This window comes from Ruditapes philippinarum, unplaced genomic scaffold, assembly GCF_026571515.1.
Source record: "Ruditapes philippinarum isolate M1 unplaced genomic scaffold, ASM2657151v2 ctg462_1_1_1_1, whole genome shotgun sequence".
Classification (NCBI taxonomy): Eukaryota; Metazoa; Mollusca; class Bivalvia; order Venerida; family Veneridae; genus Ruditapes; species Ruditapes philippinarum.
In genome coordinates, this window is record NW_026864560.1 from 383,118 (window position 1) to 407,885 (window position 24,768).

Here is a 24,768-nt window from a genome sequence, read left to right on the forward strand (position 1 = left end):
TCTAAACTATATGATATGTTGAATACATGACAGATGTTAACAAAGCAGCGTCAGTGATTATCATATATAATTTAGTATATTAATACCCACTTCAAAGAGTCTGTCCATCACATTGTCTTTCATGTCATAAGATAATTCACCATCGTTGACAAGATTAAGATAACATAATTATGCTATGAAAAGTCTAATTAAGATACATGTATTTATTTTATTATATTTTTCTGTTTTCAGAGGCCAATCAGAAGAAACGGGATGCTGCTCGAAACAACAAACCTAAAGTAGCTCCAGTAATATGTGACAAAGAAAAACAGGTAAGTTAACTAGGCTAATCATGCTTTTGTATAATGCTTTTGTATAACTAAAAACTGATTATAAGAGCCATTAAACATAAAATTATTTGTAAGGTTTACATATCCTTAATTATGGTTTAAACAAATAATATATCTTTAAACGAACATTTTTACAGCGAATAGTTGTAATGACCGCATTTTTTGTAGATTTTCATTTGATGATGATCTCCTCTTAACAGTTTCTTTACAAAAAGTGTCAAGACGTGGAAGTTGATAAATGTGCACTATACTTTCTCTTTGTTTTGTTGTGTGCTTTTTATTGGTCCATTGGACCCAGTGCTGTCAATAAGTATTTTGATCCAGGTATATCGATGCCATAGTCCTTTCATATTTTAAAGATTCTGAAATAAATAAAAAGAAAAAAGAAAGAAAATAAAAAATAAACAAACATCGAATACTGATTTGTATCGGTGATGAAAAGAGTGTTTTAGCAATTAAAGCAAAGGGTACAACTATTCGTGTATACAAAAGTGTCCATAAGTCAGATTTGAACAAACTTTGCACAATTTTTGCCTAATGAATACATGCAAGAGACAACCTGGCTTCTTCTTAAGGTAAGGTACATCAGTTCTAAATTTTAGATCGAATGCATAAATTAGTATATATTACTTAGTACTTCATGTCATCTCATTTTCATCGTCAAATTTTAGAGCTATGTTATAATGCAATTTGCGACGTTTGTTTTTAATGTTTTGCGATCTGTAAGGTTAAATTCAAATTGTTAGGATTTTATTTCAGTTTTGCACATGGTTCTTTTCTTTTTGTGATTATTTGACCAATATTCACTAACTTACCTTTTCTGATATTTTATGTTTCAAATTTTCAAGTAATTGGCACTGTGAGCGGTATTTAATAGTACTATTACGCACTTGTTACCTTTTAGCAACATCATGTTTAATTGTACAATATCTTGCTTGGCTTTAGTCTGTTTTGTTTGATTGAGTCTGTTTGATTGAACCAGCGTATTAGGTTTGATTCAGTTAGTTTTGTTTGATTGAGTTTGATCGGTTTGCTGGTTGAGTTTATTTGGTTTGATTGAGTCTGTTTATTAGATAATCAAAAATAACAACATCTCCCATGCCTCGTGTGCCGACTTAAACATTATTTATTATTAAAATTAATCAATTTAAATACGCCAGCAATGCGGTTAGGAACTGAACTACGGAACGGTAGTACGCATTTCTGTGATGGTAACTTTAATAGCATCAAATGTATTACAAGACTTAGTTTTAAGTCTACGTTATCGTTCAAGTACCAGGAGCTGTATTTTGATTTTAACTTTAAATGCTGCGTTAGCCTGAACCAGGGGCGTGAAATATATTCCAAATTTCATGATATGTTATGAACAAACTCGAACCGGGTCTGAATAAATATGATTAATCTTGGTTTCATAACTTTTGACGGAGGTTCCTTGTAGAGATGTTTTGGTAAACACGGCTATTTCCAATAACAAAAGACAGAACATGATATGATTTATTCTGTTTTGACATGTTTACATCATTTGCTCTTTGCTGGGAAAGGTCTGTTTTGAATCAGCTAGACGTTTTGCTTTGAATTGGCATATTTTGATGTCATTCGGAGACTACACTTTTCCCATATATGTTAGAGTGTATAAAGCTGTTTGTGATGAAATGTTTATAATATTTTAGAAACAGTGAAGTTATGTTGTTTTCAATATCTGATGGTCATGACTACTAAAGATTTGTGACATTGAATGTCTATGACAAAACACTTAATTGTTGACGTCAACACATTTTCTGTCTGTCTATGTTATTTAATATACATGAATACTGTACATAAACAGAATAAAATGTTCTTAACAACATATTTAATATTTAGTAGGTTTAGCTATGATTCCATGCATCTACCACTCGTTTTCAACCATGTCACCACTTTAACAAATAAAGTTGTAATATGCGTCTGCTTAGGACAAGGATATAAATTCTGAGACAACATGTGATTGATTCAAAATAAGGATGTAATTGTCTGTTATGTTCTAGACAATTAAAACTAGAAGAAATGTCATTGACAATTCTTTAATACGGTTGAGACTGTGTGAGAGACAAGTGTGTAATGTAGCACATTACATTGCCATCACTGCAATCATATCTAATAGAACTTGAATCTCCAGAGATTGATACAATCTGCAGTCTAATGTTAAATATTCTTTAGAATGTAAATAATTATGTAGTTTTCTGGTAAAATAATTACAACGTAGTAAAACTGGCTCTTTACATTAAGTACCAGAAATGAGAAAACCAATACAGTGTTAAGGATGGAATTTGTAGTGTTTAGATATTTATAAGAAGTTTCAACAAATATTGTTACGTTTTTAATAATTATGTTTATTTGTGATTATGCAAATGATTTGACATTAAATCATTAAAAATATTCATATAGGATTATAAAAATGCAAATATCTAAAGTGAAATAACTTAACTAGCGCAGCTGAAATTGAAACTTGATTAAATGAAAAATCAGGTTATGGTACTAGCACAATGATATGGGTTTAACTGTAAAAATAACTTGTTATACATGTACATTATGAAAACAATAATTGAAATATCTTATTCTTTTCTAGTTATGTTTCACATACCAAGTTACATTTGCATACTTGAATACATATTGATTACCTGTAAATACTGAATATTTTAATTTCATGAATTTAATTTAGTAGAATTTACAAAATAATTTTGCCTTTATGTTTAATGCAGTGGAAAGATAAGAGAATATGTACATTATGTTTATCAACAAAGTTATATCCTTAAATTTGCAACTGAAAATTTGGATTGAAAGCATGTTGTGCGTTGAGTACAAACAAAGTCCTGTTTCATAAATATTACATCAGTAAAAAGTATAAGATCAAACATATGTTGGATATTTTCAAGTGTTACAACATGCATTTCTATTTATTGTAGAGAAAACTCAATTGTTTATAGCAAACCAAGAAAATGAGTGACACAATATTTTTTTCCATTAAAGTAAAAAAAGCAACAACAACATTTAAGTAAGCACTTAGATAAACACAGAATGAAAATAAATCAAGTAAAATTAGCTATGTTATAGACCTTAAAGCACCGTTTCCAAATTAACCTACTTAGAGAAAATCATTGCATTATTTTTGTTAAGTGTCTTCACATGCTAACGAAATAGAACATTATTTTATATTCTGTTGGCGAAACAGTGATTATTTAGCATTTATGCTACAAATAATGTAATTGTACAATTATTGAAAGGAATTTTACGGTAATTGTATTTTATTTCAAATATTTTGGATGTGCTGTGAATAAAAATCACCTTTATAACGTTGTTTTACGCTATCATTACCGTAGTTCTCTCACATGTTCTGTTGTATATGAAATGTTTACTGTTCCTTCTATTTACAAATTTACTTTGTACAATTTATATTATAATCGCTTCAATACATACATTAATCATGTGAAGTGTTTACAATTCACACTTAAGTTTTGATGCAACGATTGTGTTACTTTTAAAGCAGAACAAAATGTCAAAAATAATGAAATGCTAAATGTTTCAAAACATAATTAAAACATGAGCTTTGCACTTTTACACTTTATATTAAGAGCAATATAATAAGAAAAATATATAGTAACGTATATTCTCAAGTTTGAAAACTTGGCCTATTTAAGTTTTAAATAAGTTTTATCAGGTAGTTATACATGTTATTTAATTTCTGTTTTTTGTTTGGTTTTACGGCGCATAAACACAATTTAGGCCAGTTGGTGCCGAAACAAGAAATATGATTTTTTCTAACTTCGGGTGTAAACTTTAAGCAATACTAGAGACCAAAACAACCCAGCTTAATAGAGCTAAGCGATGCATAGACTCCATGAATTCGAGTCTCTTAAGATAAACGGTGGCTGCAATCCTGGTGCCTCAATCACTCGTTAATATTGCGCTAAAACATTTTCTTGATTGTCTTGTTCATTTTACTTTACAACAATACGTATTTGAAACAAATATTTGAATGAAAAAAAAGCACAAAACATTTTTTTCCAGACTTACATTAAAGAAGTAAAATCGCTTTGTTAACATAAAATAAATGTAAATGCATATATACATACACATCCTAGCCACATAAACATATTTCATGACGAATATTTTATATACAATAATTAACGCTTTCATTGAAAATTTTGAACAATCTTTTTATGAGGATAAATTATACAATTGAGTTTCGTGATGTAGAAATAATTATACATGTAACTGTATAAGTAAGCTGTTGTTCTGTATCACATATTTCATGAATTTGATTTCGAGATGATAAATCAATACGGTCATCATTGATATAATCGATATTTTTAATTTTCTTTTCATCTCCTCTTGCTGTGTGGCTGAACTTAATTATGGCTAGTTGAGAGAACAATGTAATGTTTTTACAAGACTACATGCTGTATTTATAAATGAAGCATGGAATGTTTTACTGATGTTTTGACATGTTTACATCATTTCCGTCTGAGTGGAAGAGTCTGTTACAGATCAATCAGACGTTTGCTTTGGTTGAACACACTTTGAAGACGTACTTGCAGTATTCTAGTTCTTACAAATTGTCATAAATATCGTCAAAAAGTGTTGTTTTCGAAAGAGGTAATTAATGTACATGTATGATCAAGTATGTTTCAAATAAGAAACATACGGTAAAATAGGAGCAAAAGTGTAAATACATGTATAAGGCATAAAAAGCATACAAACCCATTTTTACTTTAAATAACAAAATAGCCAAAATAAATAAATAGTCATGTCCAAAATAGAGCAATTAAAATCTGTTAATTGAGTGCTCATCCCGTGACCTCATTTCCAGTAATTATGGTATGAATTTGTTTCGGAAAGTTTTTATAATTCATTTTCCATTGTATAAATACACTTCAGCTGAAGCAGCTGAAACAGTTGCAAGTGCGAATCTATAAAACTAAATAACATTAACAATACATTTACTTTATATGTAAGCTATTTTATATGAGCAATTGAACTTGGCAATATTTCGAAAATAACTTGTTGAGTTAAAGATCATAAAACAACCTTTTATCGTTAAACCATTCAAAGAAACATTTATATTATATCACATCAATTTGGAGTGTTTTCATATATCTTTTACATAAAGTATTCGTGTACTTTTGTTTAGCTTGGAATTTTGTTTACCCATGAATTCTGTAAAAAACAACTACTTAAAGAAAAGATACACGCAACGTTAAATATAAATTCTAACTGGGTCTACCTTTGAAAATTAATATTATAAAGGAAGCTTTATTTAATTTGACAACTCTGGTCATTCTTTTGTTAGCATTTTATTGGATAATGTATTCCAACATGTTTTTTGTAAACCATCATATCTAACTGGTCACCCTGTGCATATTACAAATCAGCCAAAATCTTATCTTGCTTTTATGTTAATTGATGAACGTTTGCTAATGCCTACGTCACATTACAAGCGAGGACCGGCCGATATAGAGGGATCGATGGGACACCGTTGATAAGTTGAGATCGGAGAGAAGCATTTCAATCATGTCCGAGAAGAAGTGGGTGGCCATTCTCCCTCAACTTGAATATACATACTAGAGCACAGTTAAGCCACCGTATTGTTCCTGGACAGTCTTTCAAGCAGTTAAAAAGTAATAATGTATTTCACTTTTGCAAGGTACTGATAATCTCTGTACAATTAAAGTGACATTCACCGTTGTCCAAGAATTGAACACGGGTCGCCTAATTCAGAGTCCAAAGCTTTACCTGCCGTAAGGTCTGTTTAATAACCCTAACGCTATCTTTACGGACACCTTAGGACCATACGTGCAACGTACTGCGTCCATCCGGGCCCTGGTCAGTAACCTGTCGAGACGCCTACGGAGACCGTTCATATATCGCTCGGAAACTGGAGGAATATTTGGCGCCCAGGAGGTGAAAATTTCAACCGGTATATAACCGATAACAAAAGGTGTCCGGCCGGGTATCGAAGGGCATTTCACCGTGTCTGCTACGGTGAGCTGGCGATGTACCGGATGCTGGAAAAAAATAACTCTGCATTAAAATTCTCCGATTAACTGTACGGTGCCCCACCGGTCACTTGACACCGGAGGGTCACCGGCCGGAGACCTTTAAAAATATTGCGATTTTAGCCCGTTCAGACATCGGTACCTCATCGTAAACCTAATCGGAGTGTATTGTGACGCAGGCATAAGCTATTGCATTTCCCTTTTATGTGTTTCGGAAGGGGAGAAAGGGTTTTGATTTTTCAGTCATGTGATGTGAAAGACATGAAGTGCACAATTATTTCGAGCAATATGTTCGATTTAAATATTATATTTTAACAAGTATCACTAAACTGGAATATTTCCTTATCTAAAGCATCACTAAAGCTTTTTCGGACTGCTCGGTATTAATTCTTTTAGGTGTTTTAAGCTTTTTCCTGTGTATAAGTACACTATATTTCTTTATTTTACATTCCATTAGGTTTGTTTCAATCCGATTACAATTAGCGCCTTTTAGATCTAACCGTGACCAAATTCGAAATCATTTCTGTTGACCTTTCACACAGCCAATCATCGGCGAGCTTATATAATTTAAAAGCGATGTGGTTTCTTGAAAACCAATACAGAGTAGGTAATTTTCACGATTTTCGAGAACAAACATGGCGTTGTCCATAAAGCCGACAGGTAAACTGGCAAAACAATCTTGCCTATTAAAATTGACTCTATTATTTCAATTTAATTTGTTAGAAATTACTTCAAACATTTTTTTCTTACATAAATTTGTTTAACTTCCACGGATAATGGTATTTTGATACCTTCTTTAAAAGCCTATGTAAAAACCGGTTTGATTGCATGGCTAGAAATAGCTTTCTCGGGAAATCCGAATTATATCGAAGACAAAACATATACGGTCGTCATCAGATCTACATAAAAGAAATATTAGTTAGATTGGGGGTTGTTTATAAAACACACATATCTCAAATGTACATGTTCAATTATTTATTTCATTTATTTATTGTGGGGATAAGGGTTAAGAACTTTGGCCTTTGGTACAGATCGATCGCTAAATAATGTTCTAAAAACGTTTGACTACCCTTTTGCTATTTATTATTTCGAAAATCTTTTGACTTTGTGTATATTTACACGTAGCGATAAAATATTATTAAGCTTAACAACAAATATTTAGCTGGGACCATAATCTGTCGAATGCTTGTTGAAGAATTGTGTCGGCACTTTGCAAAATATCTATTCGATCACGCAAAAACGAATCTTAATTACATATTTTCACTTGTTTTAAGTCATCGTTTGATGATCAATACCGCTGACAAGGCTGACTATTTCATATGTGTTTCGTCTGTGTTCGTATTATAATAAGAATCTGACAACTCGATCAATTCTATGTAAACTGGTTCTCGTATGGGTATATTTGATGCTCTTGACAATACAATGTACATGTGTTGTTATTATCCGATATAATTTTGGTATTACTTTGACCTTATTTTCAACGGATTTAATTATGGCTTATTTGCCAAACAACGTCATGTTTCAACAATATAGTGCTGTATTTATAAATGGAGCATGAACAGCTTCACAGGTGTATTGGCATGTTTACATCATTTACTCTGTTTTCTTGTTTAAATAGTACATGTTAGCAATATTTTGAAGAAAGTTTTTGTGTCATTAGTTGTTTGACATTTTAATCAACTCTTTGAAGGAGTCATAGTTGAGTGCCATTTGGTCAAAACAAAGAAACATCAAGGTATTTTGAAGTACACTGTATATACTAATCATTTTTTATCATATTCAAGTTGAAAAAAAAGACAAACCAATGGTATAAGCTCAAAGAAAGTCTGTAACTAGAAAAGGGCAATGAAATACCTGATATTCCATTTTGAGCGTATAATTGTCTGTCCCTTTTCTTAAGATATTTCTATAGGAAATACACTGTTGTTGTTGTTTCGTCATTTAACCCGCTTGTCTCTTTTCTGTTACTTCTAACGTTTTCAAATATCTCATTTGATAATGTGTTTCTGCTAATGTGTTTCTGTGTTTCTTATCCGTTTGATTTAGTTTGAATTATGCTGGGTCAAGTCGAAAATCAATTAGGTCTTCGGCAGATTTTTTTTTTAAATAAAATTTTCTACTTGTCTTTTAAGTCAACGCGACGGAGGACAACATCTAACAGTGTATCAATAGTCGTTTATTTTATTTACACACTGCATCTCATCACATTTTATATTATATGATTCAGTTTCACACTTGAAATACAAAGTTAAGTGTCCTCTTATTTCGAGCAAGGTTACTCGTAATGTATAAAACATTCTTGCTGTAAGAGATATAGTACTCACAAATGTTATACGAATCTCTTTTAAGCATTTGTTTTACAGTGTGCAGGTAGTGTGCGTTGTCTGCTTTTTTTTGAAGTCATCCGTTAATTCAATCAAATGAAAAAAAGAAGCTATGAAAATAAGTTATGATTCCGGAATGTCTGGATAATTATGAATGCTGATATAGAGAAAATAAGGTTAATACTTAAAATCAGTATTCAAACAATCCGGTTTTTTTTTGTTGTTGTTATTTTGTTTTTTTGTGTGCGTTCCTTCCAACATTGAAGGTTTTTATGTAATTCTCATATCATTACTATAAAAATGTATTCAAATACGTTAGTAAGTTTTGTAATTTGAGAGAGATAAAATTAGACACGGTTTTTTTCTATCTTAGAAACCTTATTTTGTTGTATCAAAACAGAATAAGATCTCGATCAACTCTCAAATTATGATGTAGGCGAAAGATTACTTATGAATGAAATATCATATGTCATCATTTATTTAAATATTGGGCATTATAAAAGAAAATTACAAAGTAATAAAAATCAAACTATTACTCTAAAAGGAAAAATATAATATATTTATATAGAGAGAGCTATGTGTATATTATATATTATATTATATAGATCTATATATAGAGATCTATATACCATACCATGACAAGTTTAGGAAGATATTAAAGAGTCGTTAATTTTTTTGAACTATGCCATTAATGTTCATGCTATGTTTCATTTATTATATTACTTGGGTTCCTATGTAGAGCGTTCATGCGTAGCATTGATCACTTGTTGATGATGTTTCTTTCATGTTATAAAATAATTAAACTTCATTTCTCTGATTGTACCAATCAAAAATGCTACTTTTATACCAAATGAAAAAATAATGTAATTAAACTCTAAAATAGATTTTTGTGGCTATGATTCTATGTCATCATAACCATCGAGTAAAAGAAATTTTATAATTAATTTTAGTCCAAGATGTTAACATGTTCTCTTTCGGTTACCCTGTCGTAAAGAAATCATTCAATCATCTATGCTGATATTATATAAGAATCACACTTGACATGCGTAGATTTCTACAAAGGCCCCCAACGACGCATCGCACCCCAAGCACTACATTTAAAGTATTGAAAATCACCGGGGATGTGAGTTCTCACTCATTTAACATCATAGCCGACTGCATTTGATGTAACTGATAATTAAGTTAATAATTTTCAAATGTTTCCTGCGTTTGCTATCCTCTTTCAGACAATTATATAAATACTGAAGCTTCCAACGCATATGAAATGACGCAAAGGATGTCAGTCGAAAAGCACAATTGTTAGTTTATTTCTGAAAAGAAATGAAAAGAAAAAAAGCATGAACTGTCTTTAATGCGACTCAGACGGAGACATTGACAAAAAAGAGATGGCATGAATGACATTAAGTTATTAAAATAAATGTAAAATCTAGATTAAACCACCCGAGAGGGATATTTTGTGAAAAGTGAACTTGTGTGAAATTCTTTGGAACAGGTTAATACTTTTGTAGTTTTCTGGTAAAAACATTATCATGTAATAAAATTAGCTCTTCACATACCTCCTAGAAAAGTAAAAGGCACTTCATTGTTGAGGATGAAATTCATGGTGTTAAATACAGTTATACGAAGTTCTGAACAAAACATGTAAAACATTGTGTAATTGTTCTACTAAATGGCTTTTCTTACGGAATTTAAATCTACAAATGAGATAAAGAACTAGTTAAAGAATAAATGAAGGATGAGGAATCAGAGTAGAGTACAAAGCAGATCCATGGTATGTATTATGTATAACGTTTACCTTTTTGTATGAATATCTCTTATATTAAAACAAAACAATAAGGAAAATGCCTTTGTGGTGAATTGTGTTTTCATTGTAGTTAGATATATTTATGCTTTGAATTCTTTCTTGATAGGCCTTTTAATGAAAATACATTGCACATCAGAAAAGCAAGCCAAAACAACATCACAATCTGTGCAATTCTATATAAATAAAAGAGAATTAAACTTAATTCATATATTTATAAAATAAATGGTAGCAAGTCTCGAATCCAATTAAGCACGTGTTCGTAGACATTCCAAATCATATGTTGAACTGAAGAAAAAATAAGTCTATAAAGTTTGTTCAGTTTTATATCATTATTAAATAACAAATGAGCGAAACACGTTTAGCTAAATTGTTTAAGAGAATATATATCATTTTTACTTCTTAATCTTTTGTTTGAATAATGAAGATTGATATTTTTTTTTACTTTTTTTTATTTTTACATTCAAATATTCTTACGTACAGAACTATTATCGTTCATTGAGGCTTTTCTAAATAGTCATCAACTTTCAATTTCCTTAATGCATGATGTCTTTATCATTTTTATCATAAATTTTCATCTTTATAATATAATTATAGAATATTTTTTATTTAGTTTTGCAAAAAGTTATGCAAGACATTAGGAAATCAAAATCGCCATCATTACACAACAATACAGGGCAGATACTTTTTTTCTTTTACTTGTACAAGCATAAATCGTCTCACAAACTTTAACAATTTTAATAACTTCCTAAGCGGTATTTCTTTTTACTTTTGCAACTTAGCTGTGGTTACATGAAGATTCCATTTTTTCTCTACAAAAAAACAACAAACTGTTAATGTGCGATGGAAAGCTTTTTTCGTTCTGTGGAAGTCATAGGGCATACTCAAGCAATGAACAAGTTTTGCTTTTCTTTAACAATCATAATTAAGGTTGTTTTTTAAATTTTTTGTACGTTTATCTCATTTTTATTTTTTAAAAGCCATGTGTTAATGCTGATTGTAAGTGTTTTGATTTGTTTGTTTGTTTTTGTTTTTGAGATGTTTGCAGCGGTAAATAGTCATTCAATCAATATTTTTATAGTCCAACGGTGATTTTTCTTTCATTTTGTGAGAATTTCTTAACAGTCTTTGAATATCTTCTTTCAATTTGCTTATGTTGACAAATGGTTCGATAATTGCTTTGTCATTTGTAAACGAAGTGGTATGCATTTAATCAACATAACTAAGATTCGGAGCTGTTTACATTATCAAAATGCTATTTATCACTCATAACCACGGATTTCAATAACTGAAGAATGCACAACAAAGACTTACAAAACAGCTTATCAATGACTAGCTGATTTTTCTTTCTATTTGTTGATATTGTGATTGTTTTTACTGTGATAATGAAGTTCACTCATTACGTTTTTAAAGTAGATGTGGATTATAAAAAAGAAATATTATACATTATTGCATCACCGAAACTGCAAAATATATACATGGTGTGCCGCATGAATGAAAATAAGTAACACTTAAAAACAAACTAAGCAGAATAATTGCTGATATTATGAAAAAGAAATATTTGTGGCATATAAAGGCAAGAATTTTTGTTACGGAGAAAAACATCGTACCAAACCGCATACACGTTAGTGCCGTTAACAATAATTTAAAACATCGGTATTAACTATCGTAAGACAGGAGAGAAAAATATAAACATTCAAAATTGACAAACACTTCTTGGTGTTGGTATCATTATCGTAAAAAAAGTTCTTGGTGTTTGTATCATTATCGTAAAAAAAGTTCTTGGTGTTTGTATCATTATTGTAATGATCTTATTGTTGTGATTGATACATGCAGTATTTAAAAGGTTGTTTGATTTTTTAATTCCATTTAATTTTCTAAATTCATTAGTAGTATTCATGATTTATTTATACACAGTGGGGTAATTTAAATGCTACAAGTCAGGTGTTATCAATTTCAAAATGTATCAAAAGCTTCTCTAACCTCAGTCTGTCATCAAACCAAAGATAAAACCTGGTTTTAACTGAGATTTAATGAGAATATTCAACAAAAATATCGGTGAACATTATAACGCAAGTGATGTAATGAAAGATTGATCCAATTATCGTAAGTGAGTGCTAAATGTTTTAACGGATGTGAAAGATATCAAAATATGTTCTTCAAAGATGCTTGCTTTCTTGGCTTTTTACATGTTTTGTTAAATACAGTATACAATATTTACGTCATATAGTAAAAATATGAAAACAGAGATCGACAAGGAAGGATATTCGTTTTATCACTTAAGACTTATTCGAAGAATATTTGAACTTACCTGTAACAGTCTATAAGTATATTTGCATGACGGTCTAAGTACTACTAGTATTGTATGGATTATGATATTGTAAAGAAATAACTTCACATACGTTTTTAACATTGTTTTCTCCATTCCGAACCTGTCTTTTTCATCAATTAGATGCTTTTAATTCATCTACCAATCATTTTGATGACAACATTTGTTTAACAATATACCATTCACCTGTCCATCTGCTTTTCACTTACTTGGAAATGTAACTGCTTTGTCTTATCATCATGATGCTGATAACTGCTAAAGGTTCACTAAAAGCCAATGTTACTACCATGAATCAATCATATAAAAATACTTAACGATTCAAACTGCAGTACAATGAGATACAAAGTTATATATAATAGTTTCGGGTTCTATGCAATAATTTTACTTAAATCTGTCTGGAAAATGAAATATGTAAAACCCAAGATATTTCCTGTACAAAAATAAAAAGGATACTACAGTTTTACAATCGTGGCAGGTATACGCTTAGGTGATGAGCCCGCAGACATAGCTTCTTATTAATGTGACATGTTAAATTATGTAAAGATAATACAATTATAAAAAAAATAAATTATAGATTACATGAATATGGAAAAAATTGCAATAGTAAGTCGAAATAATAAAAAGAAAAAAAATATTAATACTGCTAGCATGTCTCGAACCCGTACTCAGCGCCGAAACGTATTAACTGATCAGCAAAAAGCCGATGGTACATTCGAATCTGCTTTCCGTCATTTCCAAATTATTCCAGATTATTGTTGACTGTATACATTATGAAAATTAGAGCGAGCGATGTAACCCGATCGTTTGCCGTGAATTATCGGCGATGAATTTAAAATAACTTCTAGACAAATAAATAAATAAATAAAATGATATTTGAAGCATATTTTAACACTTTTATTGATACATTTGGTTTAATCTTCTAAATATTAATATCAACTTAGCTGTTGATAGTTTTTATACAGTATAAATGCACCGAGAAGAGATTATAGATCTAAAATGCTTTTATTCTGTTAAAAACTATATAAAGACTCTCTTAATCATTTTACTGTCGCCAGTCAGTCCAAATTACATATCATATCTTTCTTTATATCTTTCCGCTACCCAGTTTAGAATCAAAATAATGCAATATCTAAACACAAATGTACTTAAATAAATTTGTAATGGTGGATTATAGCTTCTAATTTATTAAGATGTACAACATTAAGTTTATATTTTGCATGTTATAAACACCTTAATTGTTCCTTGTAATTGTTTGACATAAAGATTTCCAGATATATCATTATATCTTAATGCGTAGTTGTTTATAAATAAATAATGTTTTACATGCGGTGTTTTTTAGACAAAGTCGCCATTTAAAGAAGCATTCCAAATCTATAGCTAAAAGGTATTTCTTGGCTCTGTTTGCACATCATTAAAACAAACATATGAGTAAATATCCAAGACCGAGGCTCCATACAGAAAAACTAGCCACATAGTACTTATATCAAATTTAGTAAAAACTAAATATGACAGGCCACCTAAGCTTTTAGATTTTGCAATTAAAAGCTTACGTGCCCGTCCAGAACTTGTTATCAAAACTATTCCAATTGTTCTTTTTAAGGGTAATTAGATTAAGTGCCATCTTGTTTGAGATTCACTTTTAGTTTTAAACTGTTTACGCATGAATAAGCACCTTTGTTAGTAACGATTCTAAACTAGCTTGAAACTATCCGGATCACGTAATAAATCTGGGAAATATGGTTATGCATTCGGAAAGCAAAGCCTTTAAAATTAGCAAAAAATTGTCATTTACACGCGTTAAGGGGTGGGGGTGTATATCAATAACAAGGACTCGTGAACATTCCCGTTTAATGCAACCATACATTTATATTATGGAAAGTAACTTGTTCACAACATTACGTACATCCAACATATACATTCTGAAAAGAAAAAAACACAGAAAGAAAAAACAAAAGGTCTGTGACAAATGTATTATACGAGTACTTTATATAACAAGCATTTAATGACATCTAAAACAAAATAGCATCAGTCAACATTTGGTTTTACGATTTAAGCAGTTTAGAGACACAAGATTACAAAGATAACTACACGAACATTACGTTACTGTAAAATATATATTCTTTCATCGGCACGTCTCTATTAGATAAAACAATCTATGAATATTTGCAATCTAAAACGAGTGTTTGCATTTTTAACAACATCGACAACAACAACAAATTGTTAAAAAAATCAACCGGATACGGTATAGTATTCGGACGAACTAAACTTATTTGGTACATTAAATGTAACATATTCTTGTGACTTAAGTTTTTAATTCCCACCATATTATGATGTTATTGTTGTTGCTGCTGTTGATAATGCTGATCATGATGCTGATCATGATGATTATAAAACACATGATTGCAATAATTGTACTGACCATAACATTTACATTAAGTGTCCATAAATCACAATGAACTTCTATGCTATCAGGAACATTAATATTCTTTCGTTTTATAACGATACCTGCTTTTGACAAACGGCAAAAATATCCCTTGTTGCTAACAAAACAAAGAAGTATTCCATCAATCAAAATGCCACAGATTCAAGAAACAGGTTTTACAGCCTGACTTGAGTGTGTTTAATGAACGATTATTATGTTGTTTGTAAGGTTCGTTCAACTTGGCACATTAATTTATTAGTCTGTTGTTAAATATTGAAAATAACATCATATTTGACGACCCTGGACTTATTTTGAATTTCAATATGAAGTAATATGTTCGTTAGAAATTATTAATTACCTTTTCATAAATTATATGGAGTGTTAATATCTCAGAAATATGTTTTTCCATTTGAGGTTGATTGACATTTTATTGATATTGTGAATTAAGAATTAAATATACATATTGGTGTGTTAACATATTTTAAACTATATTTTGATATTCTTATGATCAACGGTTTGATAGTTTAGTTAAGTATTAAAATGCCAATAAATCCCGTAGCTGAAGTATTTTAATCGAACGAAATTAAAACTTACTTATGTTTTTTCATATTTTGATTTTGTTTTCAGTTACACTTTTCAACAATAAATAGGATCTATATTTTGAATGAATTATTATACAGTATATTGTTTTAAAGATAATGTTAGAACTATTAATTGTATTTTATTGGAAAGTACTTTTCCCATTTCTTGAGATTAACGTTATGAAGTCCCTAGGAATTTGTTGACTTGATTCAATCTTACTTTGTTATGGAAGAGGTTAAGAGTACGGAACCTTATTCCTTTCATCAAAGTCTGAAAATGTCTATTAAATCATAGAAGGATGAAATGCACGTTACATTATTGTAAAAGTATTAAAATGTATTTGATAATTAGTTATTCAAAAATAAAAACATGTCTAATTTGTATTGTGAAATAATAAAAAAAAATAATGTTGCATCAAACACAGGAATGAAACTTTTCTTGGACAAAATTTAACCGATACACTTATGTTACACATTTTTGACACAAATGTGATTTGAAATTCAATAATTATATTTGTTGGAATTGCAATTCATCTTTAAATATCATATAAATTCAATACTTCAAAATCGACACTGTTACAATAAGCATAAATACATTGCCATTTTTACACCAAAGGTTCAAGCTACATCAGTGCTAATATTGCATCCATTAGTTTCAAATTATTTATGTCATTGCAACAGAATTTGTATGTCTGATGACATTGAATAAACCTTTGTACATTTTCTTTTCATCGTGAGAAATTATTCGATATTCAATTTCCGTCCGATGCAATTTTCGCGTAATATCACAACTTTTCTGTGTAAAATATCTTTTGATAGCTTTATATAGAATATATGATCAGAAAAGTAGGGTACTGGCTTTTATCAATGAGAATGTTCAATTCTAGCATCATTGTCATATTAATAACAAATCGATGTAAATACAGTTTTAGTTGTATTGAATGTAAATCAATTTGAAGAAAAGATGATTCTCTTTATTGCAAAAGTTAGATGTAATAGGAACAAATTATTATTCTTTAATATCAAAGATCACTCCGAGCTCCTTGTTTGGAAACTGTGTAAACTAGTTTTACTTCTGTTTCATTTCGTACTGATGTTTGGAGGGCATTTTTAAAAGTATCAGACCCAAGGAGTTAAATTGTTATAAATTATATATATATATTATATATTTCTTTCATTGCATATTTCTTCGGAAATCTATATTAATACAGTGATTTAGAAGTATATAAGCATATAATACAAACATCGCTTCTTCTTCGCAGTGTGAAAATCGCTATGTAAATTGTACAATCTATTGAAATTTAGTAGTTTGATGTTGTAACTCAATTGGTGTAAGAGGTCAGAGGTACGTATACAGTGCCCTTAGATAACAAAAACGGAGATATATTTTTGGTTTATGTAAAGAGCCAATGTTTGCTGCATTTTCTACTTACATAGTTTCTATATTGTGAGTCTCAAAATCATTCAACTGTTTCTTAATTAGATTTAATACTTAATAGAAAATACTAGGATTAATATGTAATCGATATACACCCTTACACATTTATGATTCGATTTCATCTAAACTTTGACAGAAGTATAGTCCCCAAGTGTTCTTGCAAATACTTTCAGGATATTGAGAAGCTTTTAATATTAAGAAATAATGGACAATTTCTTTTGTTTTGTGTAAGTAATACTGAAATTTTCATCTTTGCAAAAGGCCTCCAAAATTACCGAAGGAATTTTAGATTTTGGACAGAAAACCTATATCTGTGACAATTTCTTTCGCTTGTTTAATTTTTATGCCAGTTTTGACACATTATTTCGAAATCAATGTTTGACACACTGTAATATATTTTCTTACAATGTTTTGTTGAAATATTTTTCAAATTAAAGTTTTCTGTTTCCGTTTTCAGCATGAAGTAATTACATTACGACTAATAGATAAGATCCATTAAAACAGTCTTCTATTTGAAATGAAATGTAAATATTTTGGAAAAACACAAGGTAAAATAAAATAAAATGTTCAAGCAGTATTATTCTTTAAAAAAATCATTTTACTATCTTTCATCAATATATACTATTTTATATGGCATTGCCTTGTGTATTTAGTTGTTTCTTAAATCAGTACATAAAGTAGCATTGATAAGGCAAAAAGTACATAAACTCTTTGTCTGTGATAAAAGTCATTTTGATAAAGTGAGAACGTTCGCTTCTTATTAAATTAACTTAAACAGACCAAAACAATGGAACAATGTAAGAACTATATTTTCTATAAATCCTTCTACTGATATATTCGAACAGGTTGATTCTTTTCCATTTCTCTAAGCAAAATACTTATGATATAATAAAACTGTGTCCCACTTTAAGCAATTTCTAGAGAGTCGGTTCAGTACATAAGATGAGGATTTGTTTATGCATATCATAAGTGGTAATGATGTCATAAATAAATATTTTTTATTAGATTAATAATTGGCATATGTATGCAAACTATCATGGTAAAGCGTAATATAAATCAAGATTTGAGGTCAATGTACGCGAACAATCAAAGATGAGTATAAGATGTCTATTTCAAAATACATATTACATAGAGGATATTGAAGGAATGTAGAGTTAATGTATTCAACGAGTTGAATATAATCATATTATGCGAGCCTCTTGCTATCATAATTTTGTTGCATTCAACGAGTTGAATATAATCATATTATGCGAGCCTCTTGCTATCATAATTTTGTTGTATTCAACGAGTTGAAAGCATAGCAAAGGTAATTATAATAATATACCTTTATACAAAAGTATCCAATACCAACTTGCGCTTACACAAGTTTCAAGCAGATTTTGACAGTAACCCCAAACACCAAACAACACCCCAAGAAATGAAAGAAGGAAAGGTTATTATTTGACACGTTTACATACCAATTGAATTCAATAGCATTGCCAATGAAATTTTCCCCTATTTTTTAAGCAAAGTTTCTCCTCGTCTGACATTTCTTCATAATACAACAAATATTTCATCTGTCATGTGAAGGTAGCAAGAAAATCATTTCTCTCTTGAATGCTTTAGCTTTAAAACTGTATCTTACTTCTTGCAATTGTTAGAAAAATGCAATTATTAAATAGGTCATTGTGCTAAAATCTCAAAGGTAATCATTAATTGCAAAACAAATTAACTATTTATTGTGATCGAATCCATCTATCAACTCACATGAAAAATGTGGATTAGTGCCATAAGTAATTGAATAAAGATAACTTTTAGGAAGACTGAAATTGCTTCAATATGTACCTTATAAAATATAATGATAAACGATGAAAACAATTCCATTTTCTTGTAGTATATTTACTCATCCACTTTTTTAATTTTAATCTGAATATCGTTTCAAGTAAATAAATACTTTGATTGCACTTTATGTAAAACGTGTAATTATACATGTAGAGTACCGTCCGAAAATTAGTTATAAAAAGATTTGTTTAAGCGCAAATAAATATTGACGCATTCCATATTTATTGTAATTTGTTAATCTTCTAAATGTTCTTTATGTATAGATGACGTTCTACAAGTTCACTTTTTCTTATTTAACTTAACAACTAAAAAGAGCGATGTTATTATGAGGAAAGAAATCTCCTTACTAAGAGATTTTAGTTTCTACACAAAAGTGCAAACCCCACATATACCATTTAAAACATTTATGGAGATCACTCAACTAATTTTGACATCCAGTTATAATCATTACTAATATAACGTTATGTCAATAATTGCTTTACTTATAATTGACCCAGATCTGACGCACGTAATGCTAAATTTCGTAACAGCTGCACTGCACTATCAGAGCTGACGTGAATAAACAAAGACCTGTCATCATAATAATGATATATTTTATACACAGAACAGGTATGTTGAAGAATATTATGAGGAATTGTAACTTATTTTAGCTGTTTCTATTTTTACTCGTTTTGAAAATTCACTGTACTGTATCTATCTATGTAATTCGGTGAATCTTATCTGCGTACATAACACCTTATCGTCGTATTTCTTTTCTTATGTCAAGGCAACTATAATAAATGATAATTTATAATTATCATTATAATGACTTGAAATTTGTATGATGTAAGTAAGAGTTTCAACACGTACATGTGCATTTAGTTATATGTATTTTTGCACTGTTCGAACTAAAGATAACAGGCGTGTGGTAGAGATCTAAAAGCCTGGGTTTCATCGACAACTGATTACATCGAGGCAAAATACAAACAGCTAAACAATGCAACCTTCTTGATAAAACTTTTTGAAGTAAGTCTATATCTCTCGTATTATTTCTTCACAAAATAACGGGGTTTTTGCATAGAGAAAATATGTAACTGAAATTGTAAGTGGAGTTCAAGGTTAGATATGAAAACAGAAATTTATAGATACACCATTTTGTTACCAATTCAAAATATAAATAATATCAATTAAATCAAATTACTTTTTACTGACATCACACGTTTCGAGAAGTGTCACAAAAATATATCATTTTTAAAATCATGCATTATTTTACAAAATGATACTTCATTGTTGATATCAAGTATCAAATCAATGAAGCTGTATAGCAGAATTGATTCTTTAACGTTTACTATTGTCTCGTTCTCAGAAGAATTAATATTTTTTTACTTTTTAGAATAAAAAAAAATGATTTTATTAAGCTGAACATAAAATTTCATGGCAAAATGTTTAAACATGTACTGAAGATGTGTAATTTTGTGTGTGTGGATAAAGGAATCTCAAACATTACACTTGCTCTAGTGCATCTAGAAATACTGAATAAAACTGTTATACACCACCGTCTATACCTAAATCAAATATATTTAACATTAACAACATTATATCACAATAAATAGTTCGATATTCAATTTCCGTCCGATGAAATTCCTGTGCAATACAAACATTTTACTGCTAAGTGTGATCTTTGAAGTGAAAATACCGATTTATACTCGTATTTATGACAACAATTATAAAAGTCGATGAAAAATCAGTTTCTAAATGAATGCTCTAGTTTTCAGTTGCCATTCAAATAATTACTAGGTGAGATGAAGTAATATCATTGAAATTAATCGAATCAAATTGATCATTGATATCAACACATTTCTAAGAAAAAATTGAGTAAAACGCATTCTTAAGTATATATTTTTATAGAATTTCGAGTAAAGTAAAAGTATTTTAGCAAAATTAGCAAATAAAAAAAATGTATATGGTCAACAAAATTTGAGATTACTTACTAAGTCAACGGCTGAATATGTCTATTTCAATCAGCATATTTTTGAGGGATGAGGTAAACCTGTCCCGATTATCATCTTCCCTTAGATGTTGAAATTTTCTTGACTAACAATGCTTTCGCACTTTCTTTTTGCAGTGTAAAAGCTGTTCTTAGAATGATGTTAACTGTTTATGAGTATTCATTGTGTAAGTGCTTCTGTTAAAGTAATAGTGATGTGGATGGTAAAATAAATACGCTTAATTAACGGTCTGCTACAATAGTTGTTTCCGTTATGCACACTGCGTGCAGGGAGTCTGTTTACTAGCTTTACTTTCAAGTTTAACCTTAATATGCTGTTGCTTAATGCTTAAAGCAAATCTGCAATTCTTATGTTAATAAAGAAATTATGTGAAGTAAATTCGCTATAACCAATAGATTGTTTGTACAAGTCCATTTTTGCTAAATAATTTAAAAATTAAAAGCCATAATATTCATGTTTTTGCATTGGGAAGAGAGAATGAAAATGTCGTTACAAATGAACACTCGTTCATTCTTATTATAAGCAAAATTATATATAAAACTTGGAACATTATATTATTTATGCTAGGAATGAAATATGAAGAAATGTATCTTTTGTTGGCTATAAAAACATTGTATTTTTCATTAGCATCTAACATAATTATATAGATAAGTGAATGCAATTAACACTAAAGATTATATATATATAATTGAAAACTTTGGTTTCAAACATATTTTAGTAGACCTTAATTTTCATACTTTATGATAACATTTATACAAAGTTAATGACCTTGATTACAAATTTCTAAAAATTAATATATAAAATAAATTTATCAACTGTAGATTGTGCTGTTTTTTTGTATATACAACTGTAGAGTGTGCTTTTATTTTGTATATAACGTATATATCTCACTGTAAGCGACCTATTTCTATACTTACTTTATAAACTTTTACAACTGCATTAAACTTTAGTATTTGTTTCTGACATATTGCCATTAATCAATATTTGTTCTCATTTAAAATTTCATGATTTTATGACTCACAGTTAAAATAAGCTCCAGAAATACCATAATGAATAAAAGGAGTCAGAGCTTGTGGTTAATGAAAGCTAAATGCAAAACAAAAGCATTTGAATTTGATTGCATTATACAGTTTTCTTTGATTTTCACAAACATTCGCGTAGGATATATATTCTTATTACTTACGAAAGAAAGAAAGGACAGAACAATTATTCCATAAATTGCCTTTGCGTCGTGGCCTTGACTCTGTGATAACAACAGAAGTGTTTATAAAGACTGGTGCTAACAGAAAAACATAACTATTTTATCTCTTATCTCTTTTTTCCAAAGTATGATAATTCCTTACAGACCAGAGGGAGTAATTATAAAATACTGTAAAATATAATACATACAGAGCCAACTGGTGTGGAAGACGTTTACGTACAGGTTAATTCTTGGTTCTAGTTTTCTTGTAAAAACCTTACAACATAATACAATGTGTTTCTTCGAAACATTCTGAAGGCGAAAAATGTTTAGTACGTAATGAAATAAAGAATGATAATTACAGAATTCATTTGTGATATTGTTAACTTTATGAAAATTACATTTCACAATATCATTGGATAAAATTATATTTAAAATTCTGCAAGACGACGAGTCTAACAAAGAAATTGTGTGTCAACCGCAGACATGAGGAACCACAGTCGAGTACAAAGCAGCGCAAAGGTAAACTTTACAATATTTGTTTAAGGGAGTATGGACATGTGTCAGATATATTACAAATACTACAAATACGTAACAAAAGTTGAATTTTCGAAAAGAAAATTCCAAATTTAATGTAATAGAAATATTCTCTTTTAGTTTAGGAAATATTTAATAAAATTTTGCCCATTTTGTCCATTCCTGATAATGAACAATGAAATTCCTTTTCCACAATAATCAAGCAGCTTTGTAGACATTTTGCAGTCAGGTATTGTTAAGAGCTGTGCAACACAACTGTGAAACATTTATGGATTACTTTAAATTTCATACTACCTCGCATGTGCTTACTAGTAAATATCTAGCTAATTCAATATGATTTAAAATTTTTGTGGCTTTAAAGACTTGCCATGTTTTTGAAAGGTTCTTCTGCTTTTTAAATGACTGTGATAATTGGAATAAGTTGTAAGTAAGCAAAATGGTTGTGATTATACCTTACATACCTAATGAACATTTCATTATTGCGATAAATTACTTTCTTTTTCGGACTTTTATGCCTTGATCATAAAGTAAAATTAATGAGAAAATAATTATGTTTATTCACATTGAGTTTACATTTTTCGCCAATGTGATGTAATGAGAGGTTAATAGGAATAACACAAGCATGTTCCCCTGGTGGGAAGCTTTTAACAATCTGTTCTTCAAAGACCTCGTGTTGTTTACCCATTACTTTAAATTGTCTTTTACGTCATGATGCAAACCGTTCTGTCATTTAACTAAATAAGAGGTTGTGCAGTTATTTATATGACAAAAGCGAAACAATTGCTCTAAGTTTGTTCATTTATGTTTGTTTATAATTGTTTATAAGATACAAACATGAAAACATGTTTCAGTTCTAAATTGATACAGACTGCTCATTTATAAATTTTATGCTTTCTAAAAAAATCTGTTTTGAATGGCTTTTCAATTTTTACTATTTATTTAGACTATTAATCTTTTCTGAAAGAAGGGAAACATATGATTTAAGGTGTATTTATTTATACTCATTTAAGTTACTTTAATATAGCACTGCATTGATAATTTCCTTTCTTGTAAAATCAATCGTATTAGGAGAAAACAGACAATAATTCATTCATTGATATAATGCTTGCTGAGAAGCACGTATACAACAGGATTTAACAAAGACCTCCTGCAATTTCCTACACAACAAGAAAGTAACTAAGAAATACATGAAAGCATTATTCTCCGATGTTATGTTTTTTATTCAGTAATTATTATTCACTACTAGTTGATTAAATTCGATATGATTGTTAGTAGATTAATTTCTGAAAGCTCTATTCACCACCAATGCTAGCTTGTCTGTCCCTACTTGATCTTATAAATGTCACAATAAAACCAAAGCCTGTAAAAGTTTGTTAAGAGAAAAAACTAGACGATTTGTCTAAATTGAGTAATAAACCCAAAGAATTATTAGTGTAAAGGATTTTTTGAGAATAATAACGGACGCAAGAACGGTAGGGTTTCTATTGTGCTGAATTACAAAATGAAAGAAGTTCTGCAAACTAATTGATATGTTATCTGTTATAAAATGCTGTAAAATTTGAATTTTTGTAAATCGAGTTAATATAGATAATATTTTTGAGAGGAAACCGCAAATCAGTAAGTGTTGGTTGTTAATGTAACAGCCGGAGTTATGAAATGTTTTGCCTTTAAATTGTATTTTTGTACACATAATAATATTCTATAGCTTTCCGGCAAAGTGGGTAAAGTATACGAGCAATTATTAACGATGTAAAAGTATTATTTTTACCAGACAATGTGAAAAAAATCATACTATCAATTTAATAAACAAGTTTTTGTTATTTTAAAATACCTGTAAAGGACTTACTGTAAAATAAACTACTTCGTAATGTAGTTTATACAAGTGTTCATACGACCCTGTTTCTAGCCTCTAGAATACTCGCATATGTTTTAACTTTGTATAATTATCATTATATACTTTCATATTATTGGGAAATAAATGGGTTTAAT

At 29.5% G+C, this 24,768-nt stretch overlaps 1 protein-coding gene across 2 annotated transcripts in view; it reads left to right on the forward strand.

Annotated features, from left to right (window-relative positions):
• The first annotated feature begins 236 nt into the window (after positions 1–236).
• The window catches only part of LOC132726064 (inositol 1,4,5-trisphosphate receptor type 1-like), a 126,874-nt gene continuing 102,342 nt past the window's right edge, over positions 237–24,768 (forward strand). The window contains exon 1 of one of the 2 annotated variants that reach the window (XM_060711325.1): positions 237–311. Coding sequence is in view for 1 of the 2 variants with exons in the window: in XM_060711323.1 (XP_060567306.1) it covers positions 10,418–10,453 (36 nt within the window). In the remaining variant the exon portion in view is untranslated. Of the gene's footprint in view, positions 312–9,838; positions 10,454–24,768 lie in introns of those variants that run through there. The other variant, XM_060711323.1, reaches the window with a different exon arrangement.